We start from the raw sequence: 27,734 nt of genomic DNA, 5'->3' as shown, positions 1-27,734 counted from the left end.
TGTATCTGCGAATCTGAAGCAAGGGAAAGGTGCCCCCAAACCGCAGAACAAAGGACAAGGGAAAGGGGCGGCCCAAGACAACCCGCCAAAGCTGCAAGCAAAGAACAGCGCCGCGAAGCCGAAAAAGGACACGGGAAAGTGGTGTGAGTTCCATAAGAGCTCCACTCACAACACAAGTGAGTGTCGGGCCAAGCAGTCACTGGTGGCTGAGCTAAAGGTTTCAGAATCGGATGCAGGTTCCAACTCTGAGTCAAAACCCGACAAGGGGAATGACAAAGGGAAGCATATTATCGATGCGGAGCCCAACGCCACCGTTGCCACCACGAAGATCTAAAAGGAGGAACCCGAAGATCCAGAGGAGGAGCAGCATCTCTTCCACTCCCAGATGTGGGTAAAGAGCTCCCCACTACAGTTCATTGTCGACAGCGGGAGCCAAAAGAACCTCATTTCGGTAGAGGTCATGAAGCGGCTGGACTTACCGACCACAGCACATCCACAACCGTACACCATCGGGTGGCTTCACCAAGGATGGGATCTTTGCGTGGGTCAGCAATGTCGCCTTCCATACAACATCAAGCCCTTCACGGATGAGGTATTGTGTGACATTGCTCCCCTTGAAGTTTGTGATATATTACTAGGACAACCATACTTGTGGAAGCGACATGTTGTGTATGAATCAAGGCCCCGTGCTATTATTGTTACTTTGGGAACTAAGTTGTAAGGGATACTAGAGGTAGCACCGCCTACCGCCATCTCTTTGATTACTGCAAAACAATGCAGTAAGCTCATTTCCAAAACCGGGAAATTTGTTTTCCTGATGATATGCTCTCAAGGAAAGAAGAAGACGGTGGCCACGACCTCCAGACAGGGCCCCTCCGCACAACAACTACAGATGGACAAGGTCGTGGAGGAGTACGAGGACATCTTCACCTCCCCCGCAGGGGTTCCTCTGCATTGTCAGGTCAAGCACTCCATCGATTTGACCCTAGGTGCGTCGCTGCCCAATGGACCAATCTATCGGCGCTCCGTTCTGGAGAATGATGAAATCAAGAGGCAGATTCAAGAGCTATTGCGGAAAGGTCACCTCCGTCCAAGTTCATCGCCCTGTGGGAGCCCGATCGTGTTGGTACAAAAGAAGGATGGGACTTGGAGACTTTGTATTGACTATCGGGCGCTGAACAAGATCATTGTCTATAATAGGTACCCGATCCCACGGATTGATGACCTCTTGGACCAACTGAAGGAGGCAAAATATTTCAGCAAGATCGATTTGAAGTCAAGATATCACCAGGTACCAATTGAACCCTCCGATGTGTGGAATACTGCCTTCAAAGCCAAGGAGGGCCTGTTCGAATGGTTGGTGATGCCTTTCGGATTGACGAATGCTCTTGCAACCTTCATGGGGCTAATGGAGGACATCTTGCAGCCATTCACCAACTCATTTATAGTGGTATAGTTGGATGACATCCTGATCTTCAGCCAAAGTTGGGAAGAGCACCTCCACCACATCCGACAGGTTCTCCAAACACTACGGCAACACAAGTTATGTGCCAATTTGGAGAAATGCACTTTTGGCATGACCCAGGTTCAGTATCTGGGATACATTATTGATGAACAGGGGGTGCATGTGGATCCATCCAAGATCCAAGTCATTCGAGATTGGCCATCTCCAACCACTCTGACAGAGCTTCGCATCTTTCTAGGTCTTGCCAACTTCTACCGCAGGTTCGTGTTGGGATTTTCTCATATCACTTGGCCCTTGAGTCAAGTCACCAAGGGAGGAGCGAAAGCAAAACTCTTGTGGTCTGAATCTCAACAGAGGGCATTCACAGAGTTGAAAGATCGCCTCTGCACGACACCCGTGCTCACATTACCAAACTTGCAACAACCATTTGAGGTCGAGACAGATGCCTCTAACTATGCTATCGGGGCAGTCCTTACTCAACACAGGCATCCAGTGGCATATCATAGTGAGACACTTTCAGACAATCCAGAAGTATTCCACTTATGACAAAGAGATGTATTCCATTATGCAGGCATGTCGACAATGGAAGCATTACATTTTGGGGAAGGAAACGGTCATCCACACAGACCATCGACCCCTACAGTTCATACAGACCCAAGGGAAATTGCAAAATGATCGCCATCAGAAGTGGACCACATACCTGCAATAGTTCCATTTGTATATCAAATATAAGAAGGGTAGCACCAATAATGTTGCAGATTGCCTCAGTCGACCACCGATCATGGCGTTAACCACTGTGCTCAACTCTTGTGGGCACGAGACTTCTGATTGGCCACTTCTCTACAAAAGCGACCCAGAATTCGGCCACACATACTAGACACTCTTGGAGGGTTAGCATGTTCCAGATTTTCACCTCCAGGATGCCCTGTTATGACACCTGGGTCACCTTTGTGTTCCTTCAAGCAAGCGTGCCAAGATGATTTGGGAAGCACACTACAATCGGGTTGTTGGACATTTCGGGGTCGAGAAAACGATGGCAGTACTGTAGAAGTATTTCTATTGGCCGAATCTTATACACGATGCGGGAAGTACATCAGATCATGCACTGCCTGCGCCATTGCCAAACCGACCATCAAGAAGCAAGGCCTCTATACCATGCTGCCTACCCCTAGTCGACCTTGGGAATCCATCTCCATGTATTACATGTCAGGTCTTCCTTCCACTAAGCATGGAAACGACTGTTTTTGTGGTCGTCGACAGGTTCTTGAAGATGGCCATTACGGTCGCCTGCAAGAAGAATATCACAGCAGAAGCCACTGCTAAACTCTTCTTTGAACGAGTGTGGGTACACTTTGGGATCCCACAGTCTATCATCTCAAATCGGGACAGCAGGTTCCTCGGTACATTTTGGTCCAATCTCTAGTCGATGCTCGACACCAAACTCACTAAATCCACAACCTTCCATCCTCAAATTGATGGCCAGACAGAGGTTGTCAACAGGATGATCGTACACATTCTGCGCATGTACAACTCAAAGCATCCACGCACATGGGATGAGAGCCTCCCCTATGTTCAACACAGCTACAACTGGGCTCTCCACAGCTCGACTGGCCACAGCCCTTTTCAGGTGGGCTTGGGATTCCAGCCACTATGTCCCATTGATGTGGCCATGCCAGTTGCCGCTGCTCACGCAGATTCGGCTCATGTCTAGTCCGAAACAGATAAGGCAAACAACTTCATTGAGCACATCCAACATATTCGCCAACAGGTCCATGACATTCTGGAGAAATCAAATGCCAAGTACAAGCAGCGACATGATCAACATCAAGTGCCACACAAGTTTCAGGTGGGCGACAAAGTCTGGTTGCATTTGCAAAAGGAACGCCTTACTGGAGCCTATCGGAAACTTAGACCACTCCGATATGGTCCTTACACCATTACCAAGGCTGTGGGAGACAATGCATTTGAGCTCAGCATTCCCCCATTCCTTGGCCTGCACCCAGTGTTCAATGTGGACTGCCTTCGGCCATACTTTCCACCATTACTAAACACATCCGACATTGTAGAACAGCTCACACCCACAGAGTTAAATCTAGATTGCATGGAACAAGTTGCAACTGATCAGATCATGGACACACAGATCAAGCACACTCGCCAGCATAATATCCAATTATATCGAGTTGTCAAAGCAGGCCAACTCCTTCACCAGGGCAAGTGGCTCACCAGGGACCAAGTTCAACAGAAGTTTCCTCATCTCATGGAGGAACTCAACGCAATGGGGACCATTGCTTCCTAAGGGGGGAGGAATGATCCAGGTGGATATTGGTAGCCACCTGCCAAGTCCACTTGGACCCCCACCATTGTTTCTTTCAACTTTTCAGTTTCCTTAATTGTAGCACAGTTTACTATTTTTAGCAGTTTTTCGAGTCCTAAACTTCCGGAGCCGTTTTGAGGTCCTAAACGACGTTTTTTATGAAAACTGGGAACAACATGGGTCCATGGACTGATGTTGCTCTTCCCAAAATTGTAGTTCTCGGATAGATCTTTCTAACGAGATACTGTGCGCGTGAAACGGAGGTTGTATGCCAAAGTTATGACCCCGGGAAGTTAATGTACCAATTTACCCAAACGGTGCCCACAGTTTGGCATTTCATCTTCTAGGGTTAGGTTTTTGGATGTTTAGGGTTTTCCATTGTTTCTCAACAATAAATAGGCCTTCGAGCCTCATTGTAACATAGTTCAGAGGCATGTATTCTCAGAGATAAGCTACCATCGCCCTAGCTAGTTTATTTCCATTTCTGTTTGTAAGCATATTTCAGTATTTTACATTAATGAAATGAAGTATTATTTCCACTGCATCTTTGTGTATATGGTTATCTTTGTATTTTGTTGCGTTCCTGTTTAAATCCAAATCAGATCATCATGGGCCAGTTGTGTGTCATGTCTCTCTATCTCATTGGTCTCCCTTTCCTACTAATCATGACCCTATGATGGCCGTAAAGCATGACATAAATAATGAAGACCATGATGGGGGTGATATGCCTGAGGTTGCCATCCATAAAAAGTTTATGAGCCTAATTGTTGACATCTCTATCTTTTGGTTAGAAGAGAGGATCTCGTGGAGTAGATTACATCCCTTTGTTCCCTCTTCTCCCATAATCCTCCATGCATGGGCATTCTATTTTTCCACCTCCTAGACCCTCCATATGATTGTTTCGGTCCTTGGTCTTCAATTTGTTGCATAAGTAATCATTGGGCAAAATGTTTCTATATTGATCTAGTGATGTCTTGGTTGCATTGGCTCTATGATTACACTTAGTACTTGCACGATGTAATATGCATGTTAGGTAGGATGCATTGCATGCTAATTTTCTCATTAGAACTAACATCATATGATATTTTCATGTTAGATTAGTTGCATTTAGATTAAAATTGCATTTGAAATTTTATTTAAATTTTATTTTATTTATTAGTTGATTTTTATGGCCTAATACTAAGCATGGGTGATCATAAGACACCACAAAAACATGTTGCCCCATGTGCTTGGTCTTTGATATGTGCAGATAACAGGTATGTGGTACCAAGAGATTGTTGGTGTTCTCATGACCTCCCTTTCGAGTAGCTTTGCGCACCTTTCTGAGAGCTCATGTCCCAGATGGAGCCAAATGTTACCCACCACCTATGGATAATATGTGTGAAAATTTCAAGTCTGAAATCCTATTGCAGCAATTGGAAATTATTTTTCTAATTGTTAATTAATTTAAAAATTTATCTGCTACAACAAATATCAAATAATTCACACTGCAACCTTCACAAATAAAACTGCAGAAAATAATAGCGTTGGAATCTGAGAAATGCTACCACACACACATAAAAAATTGACATAGTTATTTTGGACAAATGTCCCCGCAAAAACCCAACTTGGGAAAATCAGTGCAGCAACTGAGAGTTTTTATTATTATGCAATAGTGAAATTTTGAGTACAATCTGGATGCCTAAAAACTAGCAATCCACAGCAAGAAAATCTGACCGAAATTATCTAAGGGAATTTCCCTTCTTCCACAAGCAACCCCAGCACAACTTTGCCTCAGAAAACTCGTCCTCTTGGACCCTCTGCACAAGCTTCTACATAGTGCATGCACAGACCCTTTGACGTCTAGCCTAGAACTGCCTCTTATCAAGTCATTCTACCTGTCTCTGTTGAGGAAAATGATTCTTCGACCTTTTGGAAGACTTTCCAAGCCTCTAGAAGTTGTATAGATTTTTCCCACAATTAAATTGAATTTCCCTTTGAAGCTAACTACGCTGCCTCATTAGGAATACCTCGGCCGCTTGTTGTTGCCTCTCAGGATCTGGAAAACTTCCTCTGAATCAATATCCCTGCCCCTCTCTGTCTCTGCTTCCCTATTGAAGCTCGAACTCTCCCAGCACTGTTGGCTCTCTAAAAAATCGAACTCTCCAAGGAAATCGAACTCCTTAAGTGTGTTCTCTATCTACCCATCGACTTCTTCTTATAATCTTTTGTTGGACCTCCAACGGCCAAGATTAAAACTTAATCAAGGGCCCAGATTAATTCCCTGTCGATTTGTGTGAGTTTCTAGATGATTCACACCTTATCTCAATTAATTCTGATTAATTAACCCCCTTCCCTAAGTTTAGACTTAGGAAATATTTAAAATTGTCTAATAATCTAATTCAGACACTTCTAGGTGAAATTTCTAGAAATGATTTCTGGGTTATGGAGAGCTCCTTCGTTTTAACCTCTCCACAAAGTTTCGAGACTAGAACACCTTCGTCGCTATAGAAACTAACACTCCCTCTTAGCAAGGAAGGTGTTCTCTCTAGTGTTGCATACTCTACCACATACTTTGTCTCTGTACCACTCTGTCACGTTGTTGATGTCTCTAACTCCCACCAACCACTGCGTAACTCTAATGTTGCATTTGTGTTGCTGCTAACACCACCATATTGTTGCCAACCCTGTATCTACATTCTACCTCCTCAATTGTTGTTGTTGCAACTGCAACTACTGCAACTGAGAAACATCCTAAATACTGAATCAACTATGTTCAGTATGATACATCTGTCTCCCGAATCTCTGACTGCTACTAGCTACTGCACTGTCCACTGAAGAATCTGCGTTGTTGCTGACTCTGCACTGTGCCACTCTCCACTGCTGCCAACATTGCACTACACTTCTCAACACTTGACTACTACCAATCTGCAACTGTCACTCTGGAATCTGAATGCATCTCTGACATTGATCCATCATGCTACTGAATATTATGGGCCCCTAGAGCAAGGTAATGATCCATGAGGAGGACACCACAATGGACCCTACCCATCTCTACAACTAACTAGGACTACAACTCCATGTCACCCCACCTCTCTCCTAGAAGTATAGCTACAAACATAGCAAAATCTTCCTCCAACCTGGAGAACAACTTATCAATCTCAGGGGACGTTGCTCCCTGGCACTGCTTCTCCTGCATGTCCTTCTTGCTAAGAGGACTCTACGTACTATAGTGACCGAATTCACCACATCTGAAGCACTTGACTTTTGACAGGTCTTTCTTCTTCTTCTTTTCCCTTGCCCCTAACTGGGACCCTTAGATGCCAGGGTCACATTTTCTTCTTCCTTCACACCCTTCATGCCCTTGTTGTTACTGTTGTTGATGGTACTCTTTACTAGAGCCTGCCTCAACTCCTCCTGCTGTAGATTGAACCGCATCTTCTCCCATTTAGGCAATGTGTTTCTGCCCGAGATACTTTGGACAAACACCTGACAGTCATCTGAGACATTATTCAGTGCCAATCGTACAAGCTCTATGGGTTGGGGTGCCTCCCCAACAGCTGATAGCCGATCTCAGACTCCCTAAATCCTGGTGAGGAAGCCATCTATGCTTTCGCCCTTCTACATCCTTATGCTCCTCAGCTTCTCCTAGAGAAACATCTTCTGTTGCTTGGAAGAACTTTGAAATAGCTCGAAGAGAGCATCCCACATCTCCTTGGTCGTACCTTTGTCTGCCACATGTGAGACTAGATGATCTCAGACTCCATCCAAAATCATTTGCTTTGCCTTCGCCATTTCTTTTTTGTACTCCTTGAGCTGATCGACATCCTGGGGTACTACTACCACATTCTCCACATAGGCTTTCAGGCCATATTCATCCCAAAGGAAGGACATCCTAACCTTCCAAATGACATAATTTGTGGCTCCCTCCAACCTATCCTGATATCTAAGCTCAGTTAAATCTGGTCGAAAATCTCCCTCTTTCCCTCTGCTTGGTTGTTGGATCTGCTACTCACACTCCCTTATGGAGCGAGAAGATATGCTCACAACTACATCTGCAATTGTAAAAATTAGATCTCAAAAACTTGAGATCCCCTAAGGGAAATTTTCCCTCTATGTGTGCTCTTTCTCTTTCCACCCGACACGGATTCTGCTCTAGCAAACTGCTGCAAAACCCTCTGTGCCCAGACAAGAAATATGCTCGGTGAAAATACTGAGCTGCTACTGCTCCCTTTGCCTACTGGAATCGCTTTTTTGGACAAATCAAATTTTATTGCAACTGCAACTGCAACTGGAAAATCGAACTCTTGCCCAGCAATTCGCACTACCTGACTAGGCACTGCGCATCCCAAAAAATTTCAGCCTGTTGCTCCCTCTAAATAGCGAAATTTTCTTTTTCCGCCTCTGAGCTTCCCCGTCTGATCAATTATGCTCTGATACCATGTGAAAATTTGAAGTCTAAAATCCTATTACAGCAACTGGAAATTATTTTTCTAATTGTTAATTAATTTAACAATTAATCTGCTACGGCAAATATCAAATAATTCACACTGCAACCTTCACAAATAAAATTGCGGAAAATAATAGCGCTAGAAACTGAGAAATGCTACCACACACACATTAAAGATTGACACATTTATTTTAAACAAATGTCCCCGAAAAACCCAACTTCGGAAAACTGATGTAGCAGCTCAGGGTTTTTATCATTATGTAGTAGTGAAACTATGAGTACAATCTAGATGCCTGAAAATTGGAAATCCACATCAAGAAAATCTGGCCAAAATTATCTAAGGGAATTTCCCTTCTTCCACAAGAAACCCCGGCACAACTTTGCCTTAGAAATTCATCCTCCCGGACCCTCTGCACAAGCTTCTACGCAGTGCTTGTGCAAATCCTTTGACGTTTAGCCTAGAACTGCCTCTTATCAAGTCGTTCTACCTGTCTCTGCTAAGGAAAATGATTCTTCGGCCTTCTGGAAGACTTTTCGGGCCTCTGGAAGCTTAATCGATTTTTCCCACAACTAAACCAAATTGCCCTTTGAAGCTGACTACACAGTCCTCCGCATTGCTGCACTTGGAATAACTTGGCCTCTTGCTGCTACCTCTCTAGATCTGGAAAACTTCCTCTGAATTAGTCCTTGCCCCTCTCTGCCTTTGCTTCCCTACTGAAGCTCAAACTTTCCCAGCACTGTTGGCTCTCTAAAAAATCGAACTCTCCAAGGAAATCGAACTCCTCAAGTGTGTTCTCCATCTACCCATTGACTTCTTCTTATAATCCTCTATTGGACCTCCAATGGCCAAGATTAAAACTTAATCAAGGACCCCAAATTAATTCCTTGTCAATCTGTGTGAGTTTCTAGATGATTCACACCTTATCTCAATTAATTCTGATTAATTAACCCCTTTTCCTAAGTTTAGACTTAGGAAATATTTAAAAATAGGCTAATGATCTAATTGAGACACTTGTAGGTCGAATTTCCAAAAATGATTTATGGGTTATATGAGCTCTTGTGTTTTAGCCTCTCCACAAACTTTCGAGACTAGAACACCTCTGATGCTACAGAAACTAACAATATGAATAGGAGAAAAAAATTCTCCTAGATGGTCCTCAACCGACAGCCAACAGATAGCTCGATGTGCCATTATCTCTGCCACCTAAGCCAGCCATGTGGCCCCTCGCCCATCTATTATGATCGTATGTTTGAAAGTGGGCCTCCTGACCTTGAAGGTATGGCTTTTCATTGGTATAGTTGAGTAATTTTCCTTACTTATCATGGACACTTTTGGGCATGGATTGGTGGGGGGATTTGGCGGAAAGAGTGCGATAGGTTTGTACTCTTGTCTCCTCCACTCGATTTGGCGGTTACCCTTGTATCCTAGTGCCATGGGATCTCCTTTACTAGCCATTAACTTTAGGGTTGGCACTACATGGGAAATCTTGATTTTGTTTGTGTGGTCCTGCTTCCTGACACCATATACATCACTCCCTTTCGCTCATTCTAGACCCATTCATCATTTTTCCCATCTGGGTCCACATGTGTCCATTGGGTCCACATAGGGTTAGCCTCCCTCTCCCCTTGTCCACACCTTGGGTCGGGCTTGGAACGATGCCCCAAAGGTTGATGCAGCTAAAAAGAAAAGAAAAAGCATAATTTGGCCACTCTCAACAGGAAATGTACCACAAAATGCAAAATATGGTCGGGACATACAAATTTAGCATGTGGACAAAAGCCAAACATGAGCTCTGCCCCTAATTTATGGCCATCACCCTAGTTCCTATGGGCCCTAGATGAGCCCACTCCACATTAAGGAACCCATGATTGCCCCAACCCTTAGTGCGCAATGAAATGCCCCACCTTAAAAGGGGGTACCTATTGTTATATCCTATGCATCATGCTCTCATCCCCTGGAGCCCCGAGCAATTATGAAAAAAAAAACCAATCAAAGGCAAAAGGCATATGAAGAAGCATGGAAAAACAAAGGTCGGGGTAACTCGCTTACCACGATTTGCTCCCTCCTACACTCATATACCCAAGTGTGGGCTTCCCTATCCGTTCCATGACTATATCACTTGCCACCTACCACGTGATGGATGTACCATGGACATGTCACCCCCTTTAAATGTTGAAACCACCTAATAGGGTCCTTGGTTATCCCCCTTATTAAGCTTGGAGACACTTGTACATGCCAAAGCCCACTATGGAAGGGCATGCCACCATGAAGTGCCTCGTTGATTCCATGATTTGTAAGCTCTTTTACTTGATTATTCTAATGATTTTTTGTATTCGAGGGGAAGGGGACGCATTGGATCTTATGCAGGATTACAGGTGAGTCTCCATTTGGGGTTTGGTCTCCCTATATGAGGTCCAAGCCCTCCAGAGAGACACATTGGCACTTGTAGGGTGACCGTTGAGAGCCATGAGCCTCCACCATAGCAAAAATTACTTCATGGATCCCCAACACCATTCAGTGATTGCTCGTGTTCCACCTTTTTGGATGAGCATGATGCACCTGGACCACCATGCCCAGTCAGCTCCACACTCGGCAGAGGTTCTAAGGTCTAGATGAGGATGTATCTCACTGCAGGAGACAAAGGGAGGGCTTATGTCACCATCCTAGCCCTTACAGATGGTTTACAAGCATTATCGATCCACTTGGATACCCATGAGGATGTCCTAGTGCCCCCACACCCACTTGGGAGCACCACAGTGACTTGCTTGGAAAACAAGGGGCCAACCCATTGTCCACTATGTTTGGAGTCCATTCCCTCACCATGGCACGCTTTGGACTTTAGTAGGCCTTCTCAATGGCCCAACAACTCATCATATTCATTATTTTTCCCTCTTGAGAGGTTATTCTTTGTATTATTTATCTATCTTGGTGTGCTTGTCACCAAGTCATGTCATTATTGTGTATTACATTATTATTTGGGGCTAAATTAGGCTAATTAGGCAAATTGAATCCCCTTTTGAGTTGTATAAATAGATGAGAGGTGATTCATTTCTCTCATCATCACTTGGATTGGATTGGTATCTCTTAAGAGATTTTCACACCTTTTGCTAGGTAAACTTTTTGGAGCTTTCTTGATGCACTATGATGTTTCGATTTTAGTTATTGTCTTTGGAGCTTCTTTTTAATGCGAAATTGATGAATGGATATACTCTCTCTCTCTCTCTCATGTAAGTCGAATTTTGATGCTATTCTTGTTATTTTATTGGTTTACTGCATGTTATGGTTATCATTATTCTTGTATGGGTTAAAGTAAATGCGAAATTCTTCTGGGAACCTTGAATAAGTGATTTAATGCATGTGTTGTACTTGAAGAGAGTGGGTGAATGTTCCTAGAGGCACCTAATAGGTTTTAAGCCTCGAAACTTCATCTCTTTGGCAAATTTGAAGTATAAATCCCTATTGACCTAGTTGTTGCCCTTGGAGAGGCTAGCAAAGATCAATTAGGGCTCCTTAGCTCATGAAAATTCTCGATCCATGTGTATCTTGACTCCATTAAGTCCAAGCAATAAGGAACTAATCCTTGTATCCCTTTGGTGGTCAAATTTACCTCTCTTTTCTTCATTTTTCCAAATTCTAGGCCTAACCCTAGAGGGTCACCTAGGGCATCAAGCGAAATCTTTTATAGCCATCCAAACACCTTGAAAATTGGTCCACAACTGCGTTGGGGTCTTCTCAAGGGGTCCTCCAAATTTGAGCACAATCTGATAGTGGAATCCTGAGATATTTCAAGCCCTAGCTCGAGGATCTTTTCTCTCCCTAGACTAATTTGGGCTAATGTCCTCATTTGGATCATTACATTTCAATGCTCAAAGAAAATTTGTCCTTTGATCCTCTTCTCTTCCATAATTAGTTCAAGCCTCTCCTTGGTTGATCAACTCCATACCCTTTACCTAATTCTAGATTCACTTGGTCCTTTGTGGTCCCACAACTTTATAACACTGATTTCACATAGATCACATAAAGGCCAATTCTCCACAAGGATTCTCTGGTCTAGGAATCATCTTGACAAAATATATTCCCAAACCCTAGGCTCGAGAATCCCTTTAGGCCTTCCTAAAAAACCCACCACCTTGCTTTTAAAGCAAGCAGGCTATCTAATTAAACCTCTCTTGCGAATAAGCCTTGGGAATCACTTCTTATCCTTTCATAGATTCATCCTACCTTGTTATCTCTCCTATACCGGGTCTCCTCCCCATCAATGAAAGTCCGTAAAGAGCCAGAACCCTTAGTTGAGGTGACAATGCGCTATCGCTCCATTGTTGCCCTTGACCTAGTAGTTGCTCTATAGGATCCCCTCCTAAGACCCCTGCTAGTTTGAGCGGTAACAACCCCAACATCGGCCTCTTCTTGCAACTAGGTAATTCGACCCCTTTTGCAATTCAACCTTCCTTGGAAATTAACTCATCCTCTACAACACAATTCAACCTCCTTGATTTAGAAGGAATTCGGCCTTGCTAAGATTTATATGTCTCGGTAGTAACAATTCGATCCCCTTTAATTTATCAAGCCCTGCAATGGAACATGGCTTCCAAATAACTTGACATCTACAACAATAGCAATTCGTCTCTCATAAATTATTTGCTTGCCCAAAGAAGGAGAACTCGACCTCAAGTTAATTTTGCCCACAAATGAAACCAACCCCCACTCGTCCAATATAATAAGCAAGCAAATAATTTGGCCTATGATAAATAGCCTCGGGTTCTCACGAACTCGACCTCCTCTAGTGGAACTCGACTTGCTAGAAAAAGAAACCCCAAACTGTTGTAATAATGAAAATATCTATCTCCTACCTCCCAGATTCTGGCAAAATAGATCTTCTATCATAATTCATCCTAGACATATGCTCAATCTCGGCCTGGGATTTTACCCTGTTTTCAAGTACAACCTAGGGATTTTACCCTCTGATTGACCCTAGATCATTACTCAATCTTCCTAACTCTATTTGTCTTGCAAATTTGAGCCCTGATAATGATTCAACCTTCCCTTGTTCAACCTGCAAATAATGCCTCAGCTTCCAAGGATGAAAAGTCTCCTTCTATGTTGATGTAGCCTCCTAATGGGTTTTGGCCCTGTAGTTTAGTTTAATGCAACACTGCAACCTATATTGATTCGACCCAATGTCTTCTCAATCTCCATGAGTAAGGTTTCCTTTTCAAATAAGAGTAGACATAAAAAGTAGAATCTTTTAAGAAAACAAATATAAGATTCAACGACAGTTTAATCCTCCAATAAAAATCATACTATTCTAAGGCTTATTGCCCACTGTACTAAGTTTGTAATCAACCAGCAAATCAAATCACTATAGTTTGCAAACCCACAATTTTTAGTAAATAATACTATATCAAATACAAAGATCTTGTCACTAGTTACTATCTACCACACATAGTTTAGTCTTGCTGGCTTAGGGATGCCACAGAATAACTCAGAAAACTCCATTGAATTTTGCCTCAAAGATGCCCGATCTATCTCAAGGAAGTCCCAGGTTTCTGCTTCAGATGTGGTCTTAGAAACCACTGAACTCTGCCTCAGTAAAATGGTCGAGTTGCTTCAAGAAAGATCATCGAACTTACTTCAAAAAATGACCAACTTCGGCCTCAAGAAATGACCAAACTATGCTTCAGGGGTTTGGGAGGGGGCATAAGGGGGCGAAGCACCTCACAGAAGGATAACAAACTCTGCCTCGGGGAGGCCAATTTGCCTCAGAGAAGGACACCGAACTCTGCCTCAAGGAGGTCGAACTGTCATAGGAAAGGGAACTGGACTCTGCCTCAAGGAGGCCAAACTGTCACAAAAGAGGGCACCAAACTCTGCCTTAGGGAGGTCAGACTATCAAAGAAAAGAGCACTGGAATATGCCTCAAGGACGTCGAATTGTCACAAAAGAGGGCACCAAACTCTACCTCGGGGAGGTCGAACTATCATAGATAAGGGAACCGAAACTCTGCCTCTGAGAGGTCGAACTATCACAAAAAAAGGGCACTGAACTCTACCTCAAGGAGGTCGAACTGTCACAGAAAAACCCACCAAAATATACCTGCAATTTTGCCCTCGGAAAGCCAAGTTGCCCCATGGAAAAGTCCACTGAAATCTACCTTAGATTATACCTGCACAGCTTCAAAGGAATCTAGTTCTTGCCTTAGATTTTCTACCAAACCTTGTTGACTTCGAAATAGGTGAATCCCGAGGTTTCCAAACCAGAACAAAACATAAAAGAGGAATTTACTAACTAGGGTGGAGTCTTTGACCATCAAAATTAGTTGAGGAAAGAGTGGTATTAAAACCCTCAAAGCCACAGCTCAAGAAAACAGATGTATTTGATCCAAATCGATGATGATCATTTGATTCCAACTCTCCTCTATTTATAGATTTCTTCATGGGCTTCCAAATGTGAGTGGTTGTGGATGCAACCTGCAATTTTGTGATTTTTTCCCAGTCAACCCAACATTTACACAATGTTGCTCCAACATGGGAAAAATTGGGTTTTACCCCTTTATCAAGACTATAGCCTGTAGGGTTGGATATGTTATTTTGTCCTTCCTTATCCACTCAAATGGGAGAGGAGATTACATAACGTCAATGCAATCCTCATTAAACCACTAGTGTATTCGCAAACTTTGTATATGCAAATAAATTCTACAAGTAATTTTCAGTGATGAATCTGAGTGATCCCTCCAAGTGACTAGCTAGGGTGTATTGTTGTAACATTGAAACTAGTATTGGTCCGTAGGAAGGATAGTTTCATCCCTGAAGAATATCCATGCTAAGGGCTACAAACCCTCACACAAAACTCAATGAGCCCACAAAATTAATTCATCAAATATCTAATCATATCTCTAAATGAGCTCCTGCCTTTCCTTTATAGAGATGGCCATTCCAAATACCATGGGTCAATACCATGGTCATCTGAATACCATGGGTCATTTTTTCCTCTTTTAATAAAGTGATTTTATAATATTTATTTTCCTTAGTCACTTTTTTAATAAGTTAACTCCCCGATATTCCACAATAATTTATAAGTTGTAGTCTATGGGAATCGGCTAGACCATTGAGATGTCTCTGCTATCAAAATCTGAAAAAAGACACATTACATATACAATGTAGGATTTTAAATGGGAGCACCACATAACACAATAATAAACAAATATAATGAGGAAGAATAATAAAAGTCACATATATTAATGTTGTTCCAACAAATACATGTGAGAGCCCAAGGTAGGGTACCCATAACTTTACAGAAGTATTACTCTTAAATAATCATCTCTCAATGCATTGTTATATAGCACCTTAACAAATACATCTAGGAGAGCAAGATAGGGTACCCACAATTTTACACAAATACCAGTCTCTCATATAGTCATCCCTGAATGCATTGTTATATAGCACCCTTGGGTGGGATTCTTTTGCTAACTTCTAAACAATTTGCTTCCTCCAACTTGAACATCTAGTAAGTGCATTAGATGAGATAGCAACACCCTAATACTCCTTGGGAGGAAGCTTGTGGTGAGTCAAGTTCTCTATGGCTTTAGGTTTCCCTTCCAAGTTACTCAATATGGAATTACTATTTTTCAAGACCCACTTTGCATTCCTCTATTTGGCCTTTTACTTGCCAACATTCCCAAGATGAAGTCCTAGTCATGTTCTTGAAGCAGGGGCAATGCTTTATCCAAGCCTAATGTATAGAAATTGTTAAAATTTCCATGAACCCAACAACCTTGCTAATTTATTTACCAGCAGATTATCTCAGATCTACTGAATAAATGCACAACTGGAATATTAACAATACTAAACAAAAATATTCAGCGAAAGCAAATAACACAACCAATCTCAACCACATACACACAAATTTTCTCGCCAACAAACAATTCTTCATTAATTACTCAGAACCTACTTGGGCTCCCTTAGTAGGAAAATGGCCCTCTAAGGAAATTACATATACAACAATGAAACTAAATTTGATCCAACTCATCAAGCCCAAGATATGTCCTTCAATCTGTCCTGGCTGATATGGATCTCCCTTGCTGCTCTTTGCACCTTCCTTGGACCCAGCACATTTGAATGGAAGTCCTTCTCCACCCAACCAGTGAGATCTCACTCTTACTGTGTTTTATTTTCAAGATGTCTCCTGTGTGTCTTCTCCCTTAGCCTAGGCTTTCTTTTATGAGCTTGAGTTATCACCAAATCCAAAACCCTAATCTCCAAACTGATTGACAATTGAGATTAGATCTTAACATCACTAGAGATAGACAATTTAGATTTATCGAATTCACTAATGCAAAAACCTATGCATTTTATTTGATAAACTCAATTTTGTCTTATAAAAGAAATTACTTTAATCACTAAAGTAATTGCTAATGTTAAGGGTGTATTAGATGACTTCTACACACCTGGACACTTAGGCTTGTGCAGAAGTACCTACCCAAGCTACAAGCATCAACAAAAACTAGTTGGAAAACTATCAATTCCAAGTGTTATATCAAAGCTCACCAATTTGATAGAATGATTTCTTTCTCATATTCTAGATTATCTCTTAAATATAGAGTTTAGTCCATCTTTTGTTCTTTCTCCCAACACAATGATCTTGTAGAATAAGAGATTGGCTACTTGACCATTTTCTAAATGTTTTACCTGCATGTTTGGTAATGGCATCAATTTCCATGTTCAACATTCTTTCCTTTAATATCAACTTATGAGTCCAACCTAAGGCGGTTGCTGTTCCTCTTATCCTTCCTAATTTTTCAAGGAAAACAGCCCTTGTTATTTCTAGCTTCTTAATTGATTTTCTCCTCTTTTCTTGGGGAAAATCAATATGCTCAAGACTGTCTGGCTTCTCATCCAACCAGCATCTAATTTTCCCCAAATTCCCAACTCCCGGATAGCTTGGTGTTAGATCTAAATGGGTTATTTTGCTTTAGACAGTTGGGATGGAAACTAAGTTCAAAAGCATTAGATAACTGAACCACTGAGATAACTTTTGTAGACCAAAGTTTGAAATTGATTTACAATATTTTCTAGGAGATGACACTTACCCAATTGGCCTGTTGCAAAGTCTCTACCTTGCTTTTAATTTTGCAGGTATAGGCCTGATCGGCCTGCTACCTAGGATCTTTGAAAATTGACTACTAGGGCTTCTTTGGAAAGAAGAAACTGTCTGGGTCATTGCTTCCTCTCAACTCTCTTTGACCAACTCTATGTCTTTCTAATTATGTTTTGAACCCGCACGAATTATAAGCTTAAAACGGAAGCCTGTCCTATTCTAGAATCTATACAGAGAGGCATGACCCCTTTTACCAATGTACTATATGCTGACATGCATAACTAGATTCTACATGAGATCTTATTTACTAAAAGTCATTATGATCACTATCCCATAGTGGCATCCTATGAGAATGATTTCTGATATCTATTTAGCTCATCTCTGAGTTTTCTATTATACTGTTCTCTTGGACCTCTAATATTCGGAACTAAAATTCTTAAATTAAACCGCCTGTTTCTTACTCACCTGGAATGTTGGAGGACTGTCATCCATGTTCCTCAATTGTGCTCTGACTTGGAAAAGTCTTGGGAATCTGGTATTTATGATTGAGTGATGCGAGTGATCTGTGCAAGCTCATCCAATTTCCATTGCATCCCCTGCAGGTTGCATGTTCGCTGATTAAAAAGAAGCATTGCCTTTTTCGTGGAAGAGATCACGCCATTGCTTGAGCTGCTGCGTATGTGCTTCTGGTAAGAAAATAGAGGAACCTGTCCTTGTCCCAGTTGTCATAATACCTGTAAACCAGGCCCAAGACTGAAAGAGCGGCTGACAGTGGCCTAAGTAAGGATGTTATTAATAAAATCACGAGTAACAGTAACAGACAACGCCCAGGGCATTCATTAATTTTTAGGTGTGTATGATTATAGACTCTTTCAAGGAAAAAAAAAATATCGAAGACTATTATTTCTTCGTTTACAGGTGCTGGCAGCTGCCCAAACAATAAAAAATTGATGAAACACCACCATCTTAATAAAGTATCCATCCACCTAAACCAATTTTAGCTTGTTCAACATGATTTGAGCTCTTTTATGATAAAAAGCAAAGCTTTTCCAACAGGTGTTAAGCCCTTTGATGATAAAAAGCAAAGCAAACAAACATTTTCACCTGCTTCCCAACAGAGGCAGCCGAGCTTTGGGCTTCAGAACTCTTCCTCTCCAACCTCTCCTGTAGCTGTTCAACTTCCATCTCCATGCTTTTTGCTTTTGATTCTGCAGCCTGTCAGTATTCCATAACCAAATTTTACTTCCTGAACTTGGACTTGAGGAGCTTAAAGACAGTATTCATGCTAAAATGTGTATGAATGGAAAATTATGAAAGAATGGTCTCTTTTCTCATTCATGCCTGCCTATTAGCAGCTTCCTGTGCAAGGGAAGCTTCCTGGGCTACCATGCGTCTTCGAACCTCTCGCAGTTGCGAGGTCATGGAACCCACTTCTGATGCTATTAGGCGAAGACTCTGTTTCTTTTCCTCGAACTCCTTTACCACTGGACTCGAACCTGTGCTCTCACAGCTCGACATTTGCGTTTCTTGTGTAGGATTATGATTCAGGTTAGCTGCTTCCTCCTCCTCGCATATTAAGCAACCTCTGTTACCTTCCCCAACTCACTCCTGAGTCAACCTGGGCATCAGGCTTGCAGTGATTGATGGCAATTGCTGTAAGTTTTCACTCCGCGGACCGTAATAAAGAAAGCAATGAAATGGGGAAGAAATGGAATCTTTGCTGTGTGGTGACAATTAAGAAGGCCACGTGAGCAGAATCCGAAGGCAGGGCAGTCCCACCTTGGTGGGGAGGTTTGCCCATTGCGCTTTGAATGACCGCGTGGCAAAAATTGACGAAGCTTTGACAGAAACAGGCGGGAAGGGAAGGACGTCACATGTAATTTTGAATTTTATCATTGGAGAAGGAAACGCCGAAAAAGGAAAGGGTCTGGATACATGTTTTATTATGAAAGAAAGAAATAAATTATTTTTAATGTTCAGAGGCTAATTATGAAAGAAAGCGACGGGATACCTATAATTTGCATGGACGAAATGTAAGGCATAAAAAGTTCGATTTTCAAACATTATGATTATAATTTTTGTTTTATATGTTGTATCTGTGGATATATTTTTTTCTTTGTCCATCTCATAAACGATAATGTTGGCATATATGTGGCACTTACTTTTCCGCTCTTCATATTGTAAACCTATAATGTTGCCATAAATGTGCCACTTATTTTTCTGCTGTTGATATTCTAAACCTATTAGACGTATGGCTAAGACAAATTTCATTTTTCACTAATTTTGAAGTAATTGTGAATTATATTTTATTATACTTTGCCGCAGGCAGAGTGTATAGTGTATAGTGTATAACTTATTTAGTTTTTTTATTCGACTCATATTGTGAATTATATTTTATTATACTTTGCTGAGTGTATAGTGTATAATTTATTTAGTTTTTTATTTGGTGTTTTGAAAAAAAAAAAATTACATTTTTTATAGTTTAATATTATAAATTGAATTTTATTATTTTAATAATATTTTAATTTATTTATTTTAAATTTGATTAGTTTAATTTTTATTTTGTAACTTATTTTCAAATCAAATATGTCTTAATATTATTATAATTTATTATATTTCAAAATATTTATGAAGTATATGTTCATTTTTGTTTTTTTGAATTTTATCTGGCGTTTCTTTCGAACCGATCAGTATAATGTACAAACTAGAAAGCTCAGTACAACATACAAACAGAGGGTTATTTTAATAGTTATCTAGTCGTATTAGATGATGTGATATTTTTCATGGTTGTTGCTATTTCCACCTCTATAGCTCCATAAATGCCCGTCCTTTACAGTCAAGAGACCCCTCCTTATGTCAACATTCGATGGATGCATGGCGGGAACATGCCATGACGTAAGGAAGATGGGCCTCTGGGCTATAAAGGACGGGCATTTATGGAGCTATAGAGGTGGAAATAGCAACAGCCATTTTTCATCGCTCTTTTCTTGATGTATGGCACAAAAGTGGAGTTTATCAAGGATGAATAAACCGATGTGCATGTAGCCTTGAATACACGCCCTTCAAATGCAATGGACTATAATACGATAACAGTGCTTTGGGTGGAAAGAGTACCTTGACATCGACATTCGAGAGATATTTCATTATGAAGTCCCCACCACATTTAAGTTATATTTCATTCTGAAGTCTCTACCACATTTATGTTTACCTTATCGGGTGAGATTCCAATATAACTCATAACTTCCTAAATTTATAAAAAATTAATAACTTTTTATTAAAAAAATAAAATTCATATTAAATTTAATAAATATTAAAAATAATGTATATTTTAAATAATTATATTTTGTGATATATTTAATAACAAAATACATTTATAAATATATCTATCAATTAAATATATATAACTAATCACAATTATGAATATATTTATAAATTTAAAAAAAAAAAATAGTTTTAAAATTTTTAGTTATACGGTGTATTTATGTTAATTCATAAACCAAAAAGTTTTATGTATTTTTAAAAGAAGGAAAAGTTTACAAAAATTGGCATAGACATTGCTTTTAGATTAGATGTTAGTTTATCATACTTTTGCTTAGTGTCATACCCTTGTCTAATGCCAAGAATAAGGGAAGCATATGTACTAGATCTAGTATAGACCCTCAAATTCACATGCTTGTGGGTCATCCTAGTGATACCCATATCACTCATGTTATTATCAGCTGGTTGTCATCATAGAGACGAAATTTTTACTTTAATTTAACTATATTTAAACTACTCTGCAAGTACTAGCCATTGTGTAGCACTTGTTTTTATTATGTATTGTGCATATAAACTTTAATTAGTCTATAAGTGATTATAATGTCATTATATAGAATTTATTTATATAAAATATATATGTTTAGGGAAAGGGATAAAAGATAAATAGAAATATTGTAATATAGTTAAATTTGTGACAATGTTAATAGAATGAGTTTGATATATTTGGCTAATAAGGCTAGAGTGATGAAAGAGGAGTTAATTGAATTTACTCAAGATCTCCATGAGTGTTATCGGATTTGGAGGAATTAAAAGGAAAATGATGGACTGAACACTCCTTGGAGAGATGTAAGGGTTCAAAGGACCACAACCCTCATCAAGATCCTCTTGGAATTTTAGAGTTGGGTGAAAAAGTGGGTTTTTCAAATGGATAGGGTGCCTTTTTCAAAGTTGTTGAGAAACCCAAGATAAGGGACTAGTGTTCATATGTGCTTTAGTGTTTTTAGATTGGGTAATGTAGTTGAGGTCCAAGGTGAAGGATAGGTTATTGTGGTGGTCATAAATTGGTGGCAACAAAAGAAGGGCTTCGAGTTAATGGAGATGCATTGCCTCTTATGGAGGTTTCTTTGGAGACTAACTCATTGGATATAACTCCGTGTAGTGGCTCTAAAATGTTGGCTCCTAAAATGATGATTCAAGGTTAGGTTTTATTGGGAAAGCCATTGCAAATTTGAAAGCACGTGGTCTTGAAACTATTTTGTTGAAAGAAGGCCCATCTAGGATTTTGGGAGGAAGTAATGTTGCACCGATTGAAAATGTAGTGAAGCTACGGGTTGGTAGGGTTTCCTCATGGGAAAAAAAATGTATTACACATGAATGTACTTCCATCAATTTTGTATTAGGTGAGGAAGTAAGGATGCATGTAGTGATTGGCATGGCAAAGATGGATCTGCTCAAACAAGTGATAGGTTGCAAGTTTCACAATAAAGGTTTAAAGTCTTGGGTAGATGAGTTTTGGAAGCCCTTCTTAGGATACCCTATGATTCCATATTTTTTTAGCTCTAGGGGTTGTTAGTTTTTCTCTTTAGATTGACCTCTAATGTGACTAGGGTTTTATCAACCTCTTAGAAGTAGGACGATTGTCCTATTACTTTAAAATGTCGAAGCCCACCCTTTGACGCAGGGGTTGAAAGGTTTCATTTGGTGTTAATTTGGCTTAAACTACCCAGGCTCTTAATGGAGTATTGGACATTGCATGCAACATCCCTTTTTCTAAATCCCAGGTTTTGTAATGAATTAAGGGATGATAATGCTAAAGAGCTAGCATGGCTATATTGCCAAAACAATTTGATGTAAATATTTATTTTCAATTGATTATAAAACTGCGAAAATTGAAGAAGAAAGACATGCCTATACAAATCTTGATGTTTGGAAGAAGAATATTTTTCTTAGGAAGCCTATGAGGGAGTATGGGAGGTTTCTTACCTTCCCTAAATTTAATGTTCTGACCCATGATGTTTTTATTGAACTACCAACTGTCGAGGAATAGGTGAGGAATTAGTAGAGTTGTCATGCATGGGTGTATACCTCATGGTAGCCATGGTTGACTCTGCAGCCCAAGAAAGGGAACCCGAGCCTATCACGCAAAAGGTAGTGCTTGTGGGGAGAAAGATGGGAGCTTTTGAGTTTTGGAAATGGAATGAGAAGTATTGCAGTGATTAAAGAGACCCAAATTGTATATGTGAATCCCAAAACCCTTGTGATTATGTAAAACCTATGTTTAGACATTGGACCACAGAGTCCAGGCTTGAATTGCAATAACTAAGGAAACCAATGAGAGAGCCTTCCACCTGAGTTGGGTTGACTGAGGAGAACTCAACCCTTTTCATTGAGGGAACATATGGAGTAGTGAAGGGGTCTCCCTTTATGTTGTGCAAGCCCTCAGTGACCATATTTTGCTGTGTATTTAGCCCAAACTTAGTGCTTGAGAAGTGGCATTCTTATTTCCTAGCTAGTGAAGGATATTAGCCTTCATTCTCTATCCTTGAATTAACCTTTGGTGTAATACCCTACTTGAAGCATCCTTCATACATCAGATATGGCTTAGGGGTGCCCATCTGTAAGAAATTTACAGTGTTGCCATGCCTACGGCTGCGTGGAGAGTGGCAGTCCCTGTTGGAAAATTCAAAGTGACAGCTTATTAATTATTTTTCCTTGACCTTAATATTTGCTTGTCAACTTATTTATTCTTCTTAGATTCTTTAGTTAGATATTTTCATCAAACAAATATCAAGAATGAAATAGTAACAATAGACGACACATAAATTGGGCTCTCAACCAAGGCAAAAACCCTGATAGGGGAAAACCTAAAATACTCTTCTCCTCTTATAGAATTTGCTTCAAATGAAACACAAAGACCCAAGTCCTAGACCAAATCCTCCTCCAAGTACCAAGTCATCCCTTCGAGGAATTCCTTCCTTCATCTTGCTCTAATCATCTTCAAAACTACAAATCGACCTGCCAGCTTCAATACTACAAATATTTTGCAACTTCGATCCTGCAGCAATTGCACAAAGACCCCAAAACAACTCTTCCTCCAATCCTCCTTTGAGAAAAACAAGTCTTCTAAAGGTTAATGAGGTCCAAACAGAATACTTGCTCTTTCTACAACTTAATGTTTCTCTCGCAACTCCAATCTGCAATTTCAACCCTTCTAGGAAGCTACAAAAACCCTAGATTTTGCACATGTGAGAGAGATGGGGACCAAAAACAAAAAGTGTGCTTCCTCCTTAGATTCTTCTTGCCTTCAAAACATTTGCTCTTCCTTTCTCTCGCTTCCCACCTACAGATCAATTTTTTCCTTGAGAGATCGAACTTCTTGGTGAGTTAGTGACAAATGGGGTCAAATTGTTCCTTTATATAGCCTTTCCAAGCGGTCAAATTCCCTCCTTTAGGCCGACTTGAAGCTGTCAGGGCCGACTTGTACTTTTGCAATTTCCAGGACTTTCTAGACTCAAAATAATTTTTTTTCCAATTATATTTTCCCTGGAAGGGTCTTATAAACATGATGTTGACTCCTTTGACTCATGACAATAAATCCTAAGACCTAACAAACTCTAGAAGCATGAAGAACATACTTTTACCTAGAAGACCATCAATAAGAAGTGTGAAACCCATGCTTTAATAATAATAACTTTTTATTTTTTTCTTTTGTTTGTTACATAGGATAAATATTGAAATGAGTACGACAACAATTATGAATATTGAAACTAGTTAAATTTCCAACACTCCCTCTTAACTAGGGAGGTATTCATAATTGTACAACCAGTACAACATCATTCTCAAACTGAAGAGTTCTCATAAGAAGATTCATATTGATAAGGAAATTGTAAGCATCAACAATATAACCAACACTATCACGAAGGCCTAACTTGACAAGCTCGATTTCATTTACAAGCATTATGTTGGGAGGATTTATTGTGATACTGCACTAAATCTACAAGGCACACACCCCATCTGGATGAACCTGAATTCTCAAAGAATATCGGTCCTCTTCGACCACTCTTATCTTGGAAACCTATCCTATCCTCAAAGAGTGTCGATCCCTTTCCTTCCTCAAGGAAAACATAGATGCTTATCCAATCCTCCACCATTCCCTCTCCAAGGCCTTCACTTAGACTTACGACTATTAATCCTAGTCAAGTACTTGACACATGAAGACGAGAATGCACATGTGATGTCCAACATCACTCCCTCTCAACCAGAGAGGATATCTCTGTTCCCTCTTGCCTAGGAAATATATCCTTGCTCCTTTTTCATGGAGACTCCTTTTGTTCCCTCTTAAAACCAGAGGAGATCCCAAAATTCCTTTCTATTTTGGAACTCAACACCACAAGCCTTATATCTTGTCTTTCTAAGAGTGTCAGTTATTTGTTTTTTATAGCTATGTGGCTCCCTCTTTTCTTTCACATCTCGTTACATCGAGCTTGCTTCCTTCTCATAGGATCCAAGTCATCTTTCTGGCTCATCACTTTCATCTTAACATCATGGATGAAGGCATTACATTGAGCCTTTCCAAAGTTAAATTTGATCATAGCTTCTACATCAAAGTGATCTCCCTTATTGACCTTTAGGTTATCTTCTCACACTACTACCTTTCAATCTCAAGATGAATATATCTTGACTTCATAGTTTGCAAGTATCAAATGTTGAGCTTCCCTTGACATTCTTCATGTATTCCTACAATATCCTTCCAGGTAGAAAAATAATATGTTAACAAGATAACCAACAATAATTAAACTTAGACTTACCTCATGATGACTTTCTCGTCCAAAAATCCCCATGGTCCATTTCCATTAAAATCTTCCTTCATGCATCAGAGCTCCCAAGGATCGAACTTGAATACCAAGTTATAATTTTTCTTATGGAGATTATATTGGATGTTAGTCATTATTCTACCTAATCTAGAGAAAGTCTTTTATCCATCCTAAAGTAAGACAATCTTCTCTTTTTAAACATCATATAACCAAATGAAGCATATTACAACTTTTTGTACATATGAATCTTATCCAATAATTACTTTAAATATACATTCCTATGATTTGTATTCCGTCATCTAGCCATATGTCTCATAATGAGGCTACAACTTGACCCATTTCATTCCTTCATCCCTTCAAAAGCATTGTTTCCATACTATATGGAATGTAGACTAACCTTTTCATAAAGCTTCTCCCAAGAACCTTCCAAAATGATGGTCCTTCTAGGATCATGATGATCTATCTAAGCAAGATGATTGCATCTAACATAATGTTAGATAATGCATGTATGATCAATATGAAAATGGTATATCTATCTTCTTGAAGAAGAGATAATTTATACAAAGCAACTTTAAACAAGTTGACTCTACATATGCTACTACCACATGCTTCTCTCTGTGATGTTATATCAAGATTCTTCTAAAGTAAACAACAATCCATACTATCCTAAAGGAAAGACCAACTTTACAAAGAACCTATCAAACAAGATGCCTTCTTTAGTAGTATAGATCTTTCACATCTTCTTTCTTTGGCTTCTTCCCAGGTTCTCTTATTTCCTCAGCTATGTGAGCCTCGCTTCTTTCCTTTCTCTTGTTTTTATGTTGATTTGGACAATCCTATTGATTTTTTAGTATCTTAGGAGGTACGCCAAGCCCTAAGGTTTGGGGTTTGGAGGGTAGATCACCACAAGAGTCACTCGAGGGCTTGGAATCCAAGCATGGGGTTTTGCACCCAGAGATTTGGGCCAAAACCATGAAGAATTTGAGCATGAGAAAATTTGAGGTAATGGAGCTTGGAGTGGTGATTCCAATGCTTCGAATATCACTCAAATCAGAGCTCTAGAAATGAAGTTATGAATTTTTGAAGGTTATGTGTGGGTTTGCACAAGAAGTTTCAAGGTCAACTTAATGATATTTAGCCTTGTGACAAGTTGTCAAACCCTAGAATTACATCCAAGGGAGCCCTTCTATGTGTATATATAGGAGGTGAGTGTAGTTATTATTCCCCATCCATTTGTGCAACACATCACAACATAAAAGCTTGTTGGAAAGGGATATGCTTATGTTATAGGCCACAACAAGGAGGAGGCTACCAGTGAAGGAGAAGAGGGTCGTTTGAGGCCCATTTCAGAGCTCTAAGTTGCTGAAAGGAAGGCCACAACAAGAGGGGATTGTTTGAGGGCCGGTTGAGGGTGGGCATGCCTATAACAAGGTTGTCACAGGCCCGTGAAGTGTTGTTGTAGCATGCTACAAGGAGTTAAGGGTAGGTTGAGGAGGTTGTGATGGTTAGAACAACTGTGCATCACAGAAAGGGGTCTCATCCCCTCAAGGAAGGGTAAGAGCATCATTTTGGAGTAAATCTAGGCAGAAAAGAGGATTGTTAGGGACTATGTTTTGTGCCCTAACCAGACCCAGATTGCAGTAGTCAAGGAGACCTCAAACAGTGAATATAGGTATGTATTTTGGTGCATGTTTGCAGGTGTTGGATCCAAGTTTTGGATCAGTTTTGGATTGGTTTCGTTAGAAGCCTGTGGGTGCCATTTGGAGGACTTTTTTGTGGAGGTTAAAATTCCATCCTAGGATCAGAACTTGCAATGAAGTATTGGGTGTCATTCATCTGGTGGAGGGAAGTGTGTTGGCTACCCAAAGTAGCCCTAGACTAGCAGTCTTCTAGTGACGAAGATAGTTGAATATTGGGTGATGTTTGGAGCCTTATGAGTATCTCTTTGATGGAAGAAAGATACTACTAGAAGGCAGATTAGAGCTCAGGTATTGGCCAGCCTAGAAAGCATATTGGATCAGCCTGTGTTCATTGCAGCATAAGTGACTTGCTGCAGTGTTAGTTGGTAGCCCTCATAGTGTCTCTATGTGTTGTCCTTTGATGGACTAAGGGGTAGCTAGAGAGAAGTATGGAAGCGAAGGACTGGCAGAACAAGATACAACATAGAAGCTGCAATGAAGTTTGTCATTGTATCTTGTATTCCATAGATTTTTGTATTATTCAAATTGGTTTAATATAACGAAGACTAGGTTGTACATTATTGTACAATATTTGTTAAAAATTATGTATACTTGTGCATATGTGATTTACTGCTTTATATTTTCCATTGTGCAAAGTAGTTCTTGTTGAGATTCTTGGTT

General features: G+C 40.2%; 1 protein-coding gene across 1 annotated transcript in view; it reads right to left on the bottom strand.

Annotated features, from left to right (window-relative positions):
- The window catches only part of LOC149205103 (nuclear envelope-associated protein 2-like), an 87,816-nt gene extending 68,718 nt beyond the window's left edge, over positions 1-19,098 (bottom strand). The window contains exons 1-2 of the mRNA XM_089393422.1: positions 18,644-19,098; positions 18,407-18,517 (exon numbers count right to left, since the gene is read on the bottom strand). Of these exons, the coding sequence (XP_089249548.1) occupies positions 18,407-18,517; positions 18,644-18,820 (288 nt within the window). The 5' untranslated portion in view covers positions 18,821-19,098. The remainder of the gene's footprint in view (positions 1-18,406; positions 18,518-18,643) is intronic.
- Positions 19,099-27,734: the final 8,636 nt, after the last annotated feature.

The sequence above is a fragment of the Pinus tabuliformis genome, chromosome 1_2 (assembly GCF_031772625.1).
Source record: "Pinus tabuliformis cultivar Carrire ecotype Pingquan chromosome 1_2, CPIR1, whole genome shotgun sequence".
Taxonomy (NCBI): Eukaryota; Viridiplantae; Streptophyta; class Pinopsida; order Pinales; family Pinaceae; genus Pinus; species Pinus tabuliformis.
The sequence above is the reverse complement of the archived record's forward strand: the minus strand, read 5'-3'. Positions and strand labels throughout refer to the sequence as shown.